Here is a 12,544-nt window from a genome sequence, read left to right on the forward strand (position 1 = left end):
TAATATAATAAAAATGACAATCCTACCTAAGCTAATTTACTTATTCAGTGCCATACCAATCAAACTACCAAAAAATTATTTTATAGAGTTAGAAAAAATAATAACAAGATTCATTTGGAAAAACAAAAGGTCCAGAATATCAAAGGAACTAATGAAAAGAAATGCAGGGGAAGGTGGCCTAGCAATTCCAGATCTTAAATTGTATTATAAAGCAGCAATCATCAAAACTGCTTGGTACTGGCTAAGAAATAGGGAGGTGGATCAGTGGAATAGGTTAAATATGCAAGACACAGTAGTCAATGACTATAGTAATCTATTATTTGATAAACCCAAAGACCCCAGCTTCTGGGATAAGAACCCACTCTTTGAAAAAAACTGCTGGGAAAACTGGAAAAGAGTATGGCAGAAACTAGGCATAGACCCAAATCTCACACCATATACCAAAATAAAGTCAAAATGGGTTCATGACTTAGATATAAAGGCTGATACCATAAGTAAACTGGGAGAACAAGGAATAGTTTACCTATCAGATCTATGGAGAACAGAAGAATTCATGACCAAACAGGAGATAGAGAACATTATGAAAAGCAAAATGGATAATTTTGATTACATTAAATTGAAAAGTTTTTGCACAAACAAAGCCAATGCAACTAAGATTAGAAGGAAGGTAGAAAATTGGGAAAGAATTTTTACAACCAGTCTCTCTGATAAAGGCCTCATTTCTAAAATATATAGAGAATTAAGACAAATTTATAAGAACACAAGCCATTCCCCAATTGATAAATGGTCAAAGGATATGAACAGACAGTTCTCAGATGAAGAAATTAAAGCCATCTATAGTCATATGAAAAAATGCTCTAAATCGTTATTGATTAGAGAAATGCAAATCAAAACAACTCTGAGGTACCACATCACACCTATCAGATTGGCCAACATGACAAAACAGGAAAATGATAAATGTTGGAGAGATGTGGGAAAATTGGAACACTAATACATTGTTGGTGGAGTTGTGAAATGATCCAACCATTTTGGAGAACAATTTGGAACTATGCCCAAAGGGCTACAAAAATGTGCATACCCTTTGATCCAGCAATAGCACTTCTAGGGCTATATCCCAAAGAGATCAAACAAATGGGAAAAGGACCCACATGTACAAAAATATTCATAGCAGCTCTTTTTGTGGTGGCAAAGAATTGGAAATTGAGAGGATGCCCATCAATTGGGGAATGGCTGAGCAAGTTGTGGTATATGAATGTAATGGAATACTATTGTGCTAAGAAATGATGAACAGGCTGACTTCAGAAAAACCTGGAAAGACTTATATCGTCTGATGCTGAGTGAAGTGAGCAGAACCAAGAGGACTTTGTACACAATAACAGCCACGTTATGCAATGATTAAGATTGTTAAACTGAACCTTTCTCAGCATTATGAGGATCTAAGACATTCCAGAGGCCTGGATGGAAAATGCTGTCCACATCCAAAGAAAGAACTATGGAAGTCGAATCGTATCACTTATTTTTACCTTCTGTTGAGTTTTGTTTCCTCTTTCGATGGTTCCTCCTATTGGTTTTAATTTTCACTTAGAACTTCACTAATGTGAAAATATGTTTAATGGGTACGTAAATGTAAAGCCTATATCAGATTGTGTGCCCTCTTGGGGAGGGTGGGGGGGAGGAAAAGGGAGAAAAATTTTCAACTCAAAAGCGTAGGGAAACAATAAAAAAAATTTAAATTAAAAACAAACAAACAAAAATAAAATAAAACAAACATCACTGTTTCATTATGCTCATTAGGCTATTTTTAGAAAATTTAGGCAAAATGAACACATGTATATGCTTGAATGTGTGTGTAGGAAGTCTGTTACAGAGAATTATATGGAGGAATCTGACCGCCTGCTTTCTATTCCTTTTCTTCTTCTGTATGATCTGTGTGGGAATGAAGGTAGGCTGGGGAACATCCCTTCACTCCTCTGTAGTTCATTGTTTCCATCTATGAAATGAAGATTAAAAAATATTTATGTCAGAAAGGAAATGAAGAAGCTTAAATTCACAATTATTTCTGAACTACTTTCATATTCTTTAAGATGGGCTTAACTATAAAATATTAATTTGGATTTGTATTTTGTTTATTTTTAGAATGCAGTTTCTGAATACATATTATACATAAAACTAAAAATTTTAACAAATTGGGGCCACTCCAAATATACCTGCTTATATCGATTCAGAGTCCATGGAAAGCCAGAACAAGGGACTTGACTGTGGTGATGTAAAATGGCATATCTACCAAGTGAAAATAGCTAAAGCCCCTGGAATCGGACAGCTTCAAGGAAAATACTTCACACTTGCATTAAAATACTAAGTAAAGTTGGTTTTCTACAGTTAGTGAATGTTGCTTATAAAAATGTTTGGAAATTAACTTCTATCAGTTTGGTTTTTTTATGCTCAAATACTACCTCCCTCTCTTTCCTTACTTTATTTGATGTCTATTTCTTACTGTAACTCCCTGAACTTCTCCTCTAAGAATTTGGATGCTATGCCATTTGGTGCATACATGTTTAGTAATGATACTACTTCATTGTCTATGGTGCTTTTTAGCAAGATATAGCTTCCTTTTCTCTTTTGACAAATCTGTTTTTGCTTTTGATTTGTCTGAAATATGTTTCTTTCCTGGGGAAAGGATTTATTTGGATTTAATTCAAACAAAAGCCTGGGAGAGGAGGTGGAATATGGAGGTAGGGCTTATTGAGATTTGTTCAGTTGTTTTTCAGTCATGTCCAACTCTTCATGACCCCTTTTGGAGTTTTCTTGCCAAAGATACTGGAGTGGTTTGCCATTTCCTTCTTCTGTTCATTTTACAGATGAAGAAACTGATGCAAAGAATTAAGTGACTTGCCCAGGACCACACAGCAAGTGTCTGAGGCTGGATTTTAACTCACGTCTTCTTAATTCCAGGACTGGTGCTCTATCCCTTATGCCACATAGCTGCCTAAGAAGGATAGAAAGAAATCAAACTGACACCAAGGTCTGGAACCTGAGCGTTGAGGAAAGTGGTCATGACATTAACTACAGTAGCAAATTCAGAAGGATGATGTTTAACTAGTCATCAAGTTTCTCTATCTTTGAAAGCATGGAGGAAGAAAGTTGTTTCCTCTATGAAGAACATTAGAAGTCTGTCACATTATATGCAAACCTTACGTTCTTAAAGGGATCTGTGATCTTATTTTACTAATGTTCCCTTTAACAATGCAGATCCCAACCCATGTATGCCTTCCCATCTTTTCCCAGCTCATCCATGTGCTCCTGCGTACTTTCCATGGAGATCCATCCAAAATACCTTCCTCTAGTTCTTCCAATATTAAATGGAGAATGGTGGAGCACTTGGTTATCCCTGGGTTATTCATCTCTCTTGTTCCATGACTGACCTACTTTCTTATTTAGACATTATCCTTCTGACTCCTATTACTTAGGAATTTCTTCATTTATGCTGGGAAATGATTTAGATTTCCTTTGCTTAGTGTTTAGGACTTGTTCTCTGGCTTACTTTCAGGGGATAAAATGTGCAATCTTACCTGTAAGTGAACTTATATTCTAATTCCAATTGGAAAATGTTTTTTCTCCTGTCATGGAACCTTAGATTTAGAAGGCACCTGTGGTAGGAACAAGATAGATGTCCCTCCTATGTGAGTCAGCACACCCTGGCAAGAGGCATTTCTGTGTGGAGAGGTCAAGGGCTGTCTCTTTCCTGAGACAGTGCTATATCCTCGTTGAATATCTTTTCTGTTTCTATGAAGTACATTTCTTTTTTCTTAAATGTTTGATGGTCTCTTAAGTGTATCATTGTGATTCAGTCCTGAGATTGGACCACTGGACAGACCAACCCAAGTCAGGCCTGACCCATAAAACACCTTAAAGATCATCTAGGTCAGAGGTTTCACACACTGGAGAACCAGATTAAAATATAACTGGTCAATATTTAATGAAATAAATAAAAACACAGTAAAACATAACATTAACATTAGGTTTTCTAAGTTGATATGCGGCCAGAACTGATCTGTTTCTGTTTGAATTTGACATGACTGAGCTATCCCAACTCCCTACTGAATGGATAAATTCGCTCTATGACATTCTAGGAAAGCCTCTGCTTAAACACCTCCTGTGTCCAAAATATATGATCAAGCAAGCCATTCCATTTTCAGATATTTGTAATTATTAAGGTCTTAGGGTAAACCAAATTACACCTTCCCTGTAATGTTTACTTACTTCCTAGTATCTTCCCTAAGAAGTCAATGAATGAATGAACGAACAAGCATTTATAAAAGATTAATGCTAGACCCTCTATTAAGCACTAGGATACAAGGACAAAAAGTAAGACATTCTCTGCCCTCAAAGAGATTACATTCTAAAAGGGCAAGGCAATACATGAAGAGGGGAGGGTGGCCAGGGAGTTGTGTTTTTGGTCTGTGAAATTAGTGAGAGGGCAACTGACTGACATACCCTTTTCAAGAAAGGTAGCATGGAATTGATTACTGTTTCCAGAGCAAGACACGGAAAAGGCAAAGAGGAGACATGGTATAATGCACCACAACCTAAGACGTGGTGGGTTCAGGGTTTGCTAGATATGGTGAACTGTGAGAGTTGGAGCATCAAGTTTGTGGCAAAGAGAGACCTAAGACAATTTTGGGCCCAGGACCAAAGAGAATGCATTTTCATTGCCAAAGAAAGCTTAGCGGCACCATAGGTATTAAAGCAGAGCAGTTTTTTCCTGATGAGTTGTTCTTACTTACCTCCAGACTATGATCTCAGAGTATCTCCCTTTTCTGCTTCCTTCAGAGAAATGGAGAGAAAAAGGATCAACACCGAGAATTTTGCACAAGAAATAAATCTCCAGGTCTCTTAACATGAAGTGTTTTTAAGTGCAGGAGGAAGATTCCTCCAGTCTGTTGGGTGGAACTCCCCATGGGACAAGACAGACAAGACTCCTCTGATACAGTAACACAAAGTCCAAGTGCAGTTTCAAGCTGCTCAAAGCTAGAAACTGCACTAAGTCTTTCGGGGCCCCTATATTTACTGCTATTCCCATTTTATAAATGAGGAGACTGGGTGCTTCATGTGGGATGGAGGGTCATGCCCAAGGAGATAACAGCTAACAAGTGATAGAGGGGTCACTCGGTCCATTTCCTTGGTTACCTTAACCTCCAGCTGAGGTTAGGGGCAGCCCACGGGCCAATGAACTCTCGGCAGCTTCGCTAGGCCACTAAAGCTGATTGTGAAGAATGAACATTAAAAATAAAATGTAAAAAAAAAAACAACACTTGGTGCAAATTGGGGCCTTCTTCGCACAACAGCAGGTGCTCCCTCAAAGGCTCAAACTATGGGGGGGGGGTAGAGAAATGCAAACTTTCTTGCTCAGAAAAAGAAATGAACAAGATTACACGTTATGGCAGTTACTTCCACGTTTCTCTGAAAGTCCCACTAACCTTTGCCTGACCAGCACAGACGGGCTCGCGGAGGCTCAGTGGCACCGCTTTGGGTCAAAGGGCAGGAGGCCTCCGGCCCCTGCCGTCGCCGCGGCAACCGGCGGAACCTGGGAGCTAGGCGCCCGCTTCGCGAAGCCAGGTAGGGGAAGAAAGTGGACCGCCAGAGCATGGGGAGCATACAGCTTCGCAGCTGCAGCCGCGGCGCTATGAGGTTCCGGGCCAAGACCGTGGATTTGGGCTGCCTGAATCTTCACCCCTGAGCGGCTCGTGCGTGGGGTGCGGGAGTGCGGCTGTGCCTAGGAAGCGTGGGGGTGAGAAGCGCGGGGGTGAGAAGCGCGGAGGTGAGCAGCGCTCGCGCGCGCAGGAAGTTTCGCATGGATGAGAATGGGGGGGCGTTGCTCTCTCCCTTCGCTCTGGTATGCTCGGTGGGGCGTCTGGTCACCCAGACAACCAGCTGGTATTTATTATGTGCTGCCTGTGTGCCAGCCGCGGAATTAGCGTCAGGGATGAACAAAGGAGTCCCTGCTTCCAAGCTGAGGCCTCTCCCTCGGGGCCTGGTTGGGTCTCTGCCCTCCTTATCCAGAGCCTTGAAAATGGCCCAGCACGCCACAGCAGTGAAGATCAAACTGACCAAAAATAGTGCCCCTGCCTCACCGTGGCTGTGGAGCTGGTGAGTTCACACAATTTGGGGGATGGGGGTTTCCTTCTTTTTCACTTGACTGGTATTATCTTGTATCTGTCATTCAGTTCAACCAGATTTTGCTGGGTGTCTGCAAAGCGTTGTGGTTGGTGCTAGGGATACATAGGCAAACAAGAAACAGCTCCTGCCCACAAGGAGTTTAAATTCTATGGCAGGAAAACCGTGTACACACTAAAGACAGAATACTGTACATACAAAGTGATTCCTGGAGGCAGGGTGCTGTCAAGGGAAGGAAGAGGGAAATGGGCATTTTGTGGGAGGTGACAGCTGAACAGAACTTTCAAGGAAGCCCGGTCTGAGTTGGGAAGAAAATGTATTCCAGGCATAAAGGGCATCTTGTTCAGAAAGCCCTTCATAGACTGTCATGTATGAGAAGCAGCAAACAGGCCACATTTACTAGAAGGTGTTTGTGGAGTTCAGTAATACGTAACAAGTCCAGAAAGATAGTCTGGAGTCAAATATTTTGTATATGAAACTTTTATATTCCTGCTGAATTTAATATAGGATCGTTGATTTAGAGTAGGCGAAAAGGGACCTTGAGGGTCATCAAGTCCAACCCCCTCATTTTACAGATAGGGTAACTGAATTCCAGAGATGTTAAATGAATTGCCCAAGATTACACAGCTTGTAAGTGTTTTAAGGTGAGATTCTAACCCTGTTCTTCCTGGCTTCAAGTCCACCACGCCATTATATCATTATGAAATTTTTAAAAACTTCACTTGTCTTTTAGGACGTTAAAGTTTTTTACAATGATTTCCTCACAAAGGCTCTCTGAAGCAGATAGTTCAGCTAATTATGCTTATTTTAGAAATGAAAACCTCAGAAAGTTAAATGATTTACTTAAGGTCATACAGCTAGAAAGTTGCACTTGAGCCCAGGTCCTTTGACTTCTGATTCAGTCTTCTTTTATTGCATTAAGCTTCCTTCCTAAAATTACTTACATGCCCCTGGAGGGCCACCATTCACATCCTACTTAATTTAATGTCACCAGGGCCTTGGCCAAAATAGGGACTTAAGTAGATGTGTTGAATGTGAGAGTTAGAAATGACCAGATAGATCAGCTCATCCAACCCATTCCCTGAGCAGGAGCCACTTTTACAAAGTTCCCAAAATGTGGTCATCTATCTTTTGTTTGAAGGCCTCAAATGATAGAGAACACATGCCTTACTAACAAATCAACTAATAAGGAAGCAAATATTAAGTGCTTGCTCTATACCAGTCACCATGCAAGTCAGTGGAGATACAAAGACAAAAGCAAAACAGTTCCTGCCCCCCAGGAGCTTGTATTCTAATGGAGGGGACAACACACACACACACACACACACACACACACACACACCACACACACACACACACACAAATCAAATCAGCTACAAAGTAACCTGGGGGACATTGAGATGTTTGTGGTGAAAGTACAGGACTAGCAAGTGGAAAGACTGAAAGAAAACGTCCTGTGCAGAAGGCAGTGCTTGAGCTGAATGTGAAAGGAATCCAGAGATTTCAGAATGTACAGGTGAGGAGAGAGATAGAGTTCATTTCATTGTTAGCTCTGATTATTAGGAAGTGTTCTTCTGGAATCTACCTTCCTACAGTTTTTATCAGTTGCTTTTAATTCTACTCTCTGGGCTCAAGGAGACAGTCATCAGCTTGTCCGTTCTCTTCTCCGGGCTGAACATCTGCGAAACATCCTTATTTCCATCAGTGGATCATTGTGCTGCTTGGATTTGAGTTCTCCTAATATTCTGAATTGCCTCCTTTCCCTTTGATGTAGCTGTTCAGTGTGCTTATTTAAAGTGTTATCCAGAAATAAAAACAGTATTTTGGAGGTAATATAGCTAGTTCAATGTATAGTGAGATTATGTGATCCTTGGTCTTGGATACTATATTTCAATTAAAAAAAACCTTTTATTGAATATTTCCCAAATTCTAGGCACTGTTTGGAGCTGGGGGATTGGAAAGTTATTCTTGATCGTGAAATCACATACACATAGAAAGAAGTACAAAATATATGCAAAGTAAATACAAATTATTTGAGGAGGATGAGGGTAAAGGAAGATCTCATATAGGAGAAGTACACTTGAGCTGAGCCTTGAAGGGAGGTAGGGATTCTAAGAGGTGTTGGTGGACAGGGAGAGAATTCTAGACTTGGGGGGACAGCACAGCAGTAGTGGACAGAATGTACTGGGAATAGGGAACAACAAGGCAATTAGTTTGGCTGGCAAAGTAGAGTGTATGAGAGGGAGTAATATAGGCTGTTTAAAATATATTTTTATTTCTTTCATTAAATGTTTACCAGTTACATTTTTTAAATTTTCTAACATTCTTTTTTTAAATTATGAATTCTAAATTGACTCCCTTCCTTCCACTCCTCTTGTGCTCCTTGAGAAAGCAAGCAATATATTATCAATTATACATGTGAAGTCATATAAAAAAGTGAAAAATCTCAGCTTTTTCAGTGATAAACTCGGAGCTTATCACTTTTCCTGGAGGTAGATAGCATTTTTCATCTTGGTTCCTTTGGAATTGTCTTGGATCATGAATTGATCAGAGCAGCTAACTCTTTCACAATGATCATCATTATTATGTTGCTTTTACTGTGTACAGTATTCTGGTTCTGCTCCCTTGACTTTGCATCAGTTAATATCAGACTGTTCAGATTTTCTGAAACCATCCTTCTTGTCATTTTTTTAAATTAATTTGATTTATCAACAGTCACTTCCATAAGCTTTCAAACTTTAAATTTTTCTCCTCCCTCTCTCCACCTCCCTCCCCAAGACGAAATCTGATATAGGCTATACATATACATTTCTATTAAATATATTTTCACATTAGTCATGTTGTAAAGAAGAATTAGAGCCAATAGAAGAAACCAGAAGAAAGAGGAAACAAAACAAAGCAGACCTTGTTATTTCTTACAGCACAGTAGTATTCCATCACAATCGTCTACCACAGCTTGTTCAGCTATTCCTCAGTTGATGGGCATTCTCTGTAATTTCCAATTCTTCGCTGCCACAAAAAGAACTGCTATAAATATTTTTGTGCAAATGGGTCCTTTTACCTTATTGATCTCTTTGGGATACAGACCCATTAGTGGTATTGTTGAGTGAAAGGGTATATACAGAGTTGTATAGGGTTTTGGGCCTTTACAGGTATGTAAAGGTTTTGGTCCTTTTCATATAGTTCCAAATTGTTCTCCAGAGTGATTGGACCAGTTCACAACTCCACCAACAGTTCATTAGTGTCCCTATTTCTTCATGTCTCTTACATTTGTTATTTTCTTAACTGATGAAGGGTTCCACAAACGTTTAATTTATAAAAAGCATATTTGCAAAGTGCAATAAAGCAAAGTGCAATAAAATGAGGTATGCCAATAGTGAAAACACTTTGAGATGGTATTAGCTTCAAACATCACTGTGAAATATTTTCTATTATTCTCAACATTTCAATAGTAGAGAAACTGAGGCACAAAGACATGAACTGAAAGTAAAAAGTAACTTGAGAAATATCAATATAGATTTCATACTACCAACTTGTCATCTCCTGTTTTCTGAGTTTAGCGCTTTTTATTGATAACATTAAAAATGAACTTCCAACTCTGTGGTTTTTCTTGGCAGCCATCTTTATCAAGCAGTAGTCGCATTGTAACACATGACATTCCTGTGGGGTTAGTCCCAGAAAATTATGGACCATGCCATTACCAAGAATTAAAGACCCTAACTCATATGGGAACACACACAGGAACAGTAGTCCCAGCCCTATAGTAATTTAAGATGTTCCATAATCAATTATTTTAGTAAATTTGTTACTGTACTTACAAAATCTTCTGATTTTAGAAACTTGCCACTAAGAGATTAGAATAAGAGAACAATATTTCCCCCAACTTCCTGTCAACTCCAGACAGAGTGTTATTTCAAACTTCATTGAGCGAGACTTAAAAACCTGACAGGTTTCAGTTAAGGAATCAAGTCAAGAGGGTCACACCTCAGCACATGCAGAATAGTTGCCCTCTCAAGCTTCCCAAGAAATCATACCTGTAGTTCATACTTAACCCTCACAGGGCTACTGGCATCATGGATCAGTGGCTCAGACAGCCTTCCTTGATATTTACACCTGGAGTTAGACTCAGAAACAGTCACTTATTAGTCCTAGCAAGCTCCAACAATCAGTTTAAGGCATTACTATAATCTCACATTGCCTACGGAACATCTCCAAAGTGAGCCCTAAATAGCTTGCATGAATTTCCACTGTTGTTCATAAAATCTTACTAAATTGGTGCAAAAGTCCTTAAATAACACAAATTGTAGAGTATTATCAAGAAACTAAATTCCTAGTTATCACAGAATCCCTATATATCACAAAGTTCCTTTGTCAAAATATGTTATAATAGAATCTCACATTGGTAACACAAAGAGACTGATTACATGAGAAATACTACTGCTCTCAGAATTCTTTTAAACAAATGGAACATCTTGAAGTGAGTCTTAAGCAGTTTCCGTAAATTTCTGCACATGTTCTAGTTCTAGATAAAAATATCATTAGATTTCCCAATAAGATAACACAAAAGAGCTCATATCTTATATTAACTACTTGCTTTCATTATAGAAACTTAGTATAGAAGGAAAAAGAGTATGGGCGTATGACATATCAAATATAACAAGATAAAATACTCTTAACTTTGTTTAAATTCAGATAGAGTCTCAGTTCTCCAATCATGCAGTATCTGTTTCTCCTCCTAGCCAGACTCAAGAATAGTCAGGTGGGAAACATTCCTTTCCAAAGGAACACAACGGGGAAACTGAGCCAGGAGGTTGCCATCCTAGATTGAGGCTAAGATTGTCCCCTCGGCTTTTTCCCAGATGCAGACCTCCACCTGTTCTGGGTACCTTGTGGCATTTCTCTCAGATACTGATTTAATAGACAACTATACCCAAATTCAAACTCAAAACAAAATTAGTTATAGTCCCAAGAGCCTTTTACCTCAAACAGCAATTCTCACTAATCACAGCTTAAAGCCAGATACACTTAATTTTACTCTCATGGAGTTGCAATGAGGAATAAAGATTTAGTAGGATTCACATATATAAGAGATTTCACTTAACATCTTTCTCAAATTTAAACTTGTTCTGGTGTAAAAGCCAAGTATTAGAAATCATTTCTATACACTTGCAAATTCTCAGCAAGCTAAGTTCATTGTCTAGGAAGTGCATAATCCTAACAAGTTCTTTTCTCATGGTTTCCAGGGACACTGGCAAGTTTACAAAATAAGGAGAATTGACATGGCCCTCAGAGAGGGCTGATACTGGTGCCCTTGAATGGGCAGAACCAACCTGATAAGGCTTTACACCATTCCCTTCTTTCCACATACAGTAATTAATTAACATTTTTAAGTTTTAGCATGAAAACAGTAACCCCAAATAACTTAGTTAACCATCTCACAAATTTCATAAATGACAGCAAAACAATTTTAACTAAAAATTCCCTTTAAATAAAGATAAAATTTGGAAATTTTATGATTTCTTAAATAACAATACTTAAAAGGAAATATTACAAACAGGATCATATAAAATGCCCCAACCGCCAAATTCCTTTCTTTTTCTCTTTTCTTTGAAGGCATAATTAATTTAATATACTAGATTATAAAAGAAATTGCCCTTCCAGCAACATAACTGATACAATTGCTTACTGAATTGCATCATATAAGAAAATTCAGAAATATATAAGCAGTGTATTAAAAACTTAAAAGAGACCCAATAAAAAAACTTTCTTTCTTTCTAGACCCCTTTACCAGGTGCAGCAGTCTCCTGGGGCCATTCCCAATCAAGGTTCTTCAAGGCCTAGATTTCCCCATGACCGCTAGTCCCTGCCTTAAGAGCCTGGCTCCTACTGCCTATTCCCCAACAAACCTGGTAGTTAGCCTTAAGAAGGCCTGGGTTAAAAAAAAAAATGTTCCCTTTTGTACTGCAGTTCTTCACCTAACAACATTTAGATTATAAAAGAAATTGCTTTTTCTGACAACACAGATGATACAGTTGCTTACCAAATTATGCAATAAAGGAAAATTTTAGAAATAAAACAATACCATAAAACAGCTATCATCTATTTAAACTTTAAAAGCAATACCAATTAATTACCACTCTGGTGGCTTTACTTTTATCGGATCTTTTCCCAAATTGCCTTACACAGAGAATCATTCATCTCATCACCATTGACATAACCTTCACATCAAAGAAAATCCACATGAAGTTAACAAGTATGAAGCAATTATATTCAACTTAAAACAGTTTACATTCAGATAGCATTTGTTTTATGCTAAGCATTGTGCCAAGCACCTTTACAATTATGTGACCTTCGTAATATCCCTGGGAAT

At 38.6% G+C, this 12,544-nt stretch overlaps 1 protein-coding gene and 1 long non-coding RNA gene across 5 annotated transcripts in view; one reads left to right on the forward strand and one right to left on the reverse strand.

The window, feature by feature from the left end:
* LOC110198238 (SUN domain-containing protein 3-like) overlaps nt 1–2,416 on the forward strand; it is a 71,966-nt gene extending 69,550 nt beyond the window's left edge. For all 4 annotated transcript variants that reach the window (XM_020972435.2, XM_020972438.2, XM_078152862.1 and 1 more), the window contains one exon: nt 2,137–2,416. In XM_020972435.2, the coding sequence (XP_020828094.1) occupies nt 2,137–2,256 (120 nt within the window). In that variant the 3' untranslated portion in view covers nt 2,257–2,416. The remainder of the gene's footprint in view (nt 1–2,136) is intronic.
* Nucleotides 1,922–5,548, reverse strand: LOC144456851 (uncharacterized). The gene is made up of 3 exons (XR_013486026.1): nt 5,478–5,548; nt 4,785–4,824; nt 1,922–1,990 (listed from the first exon to the last, which is right to left on the reverse strand). It is a non-coding gene; the product is annotated as an uncharacterized LOC144456851 (long non-coding RNA).
* Between the last annotated feature and the right edge of the window lie 6,996 nt (nt 5,549–12,544).

Source organism: Phascolarctos cinereus, unplaced genomic scaffold, assembly GCF_003287225.1.
Source record: "Phascolarctos cinereus isolate Bilbo 61053 unplaced genomic scaffold, phaCin_HiC Scaffold_4;HRSCAF=312, whole genome shotgun sequence".
NCBI classification, from domain to species: Eukaryota; Metazoa; Chordata; class Mammalia; order Diprotodontia; family Phascolarctidae; genus Phascolarctos; species Phascolarctos cinereus.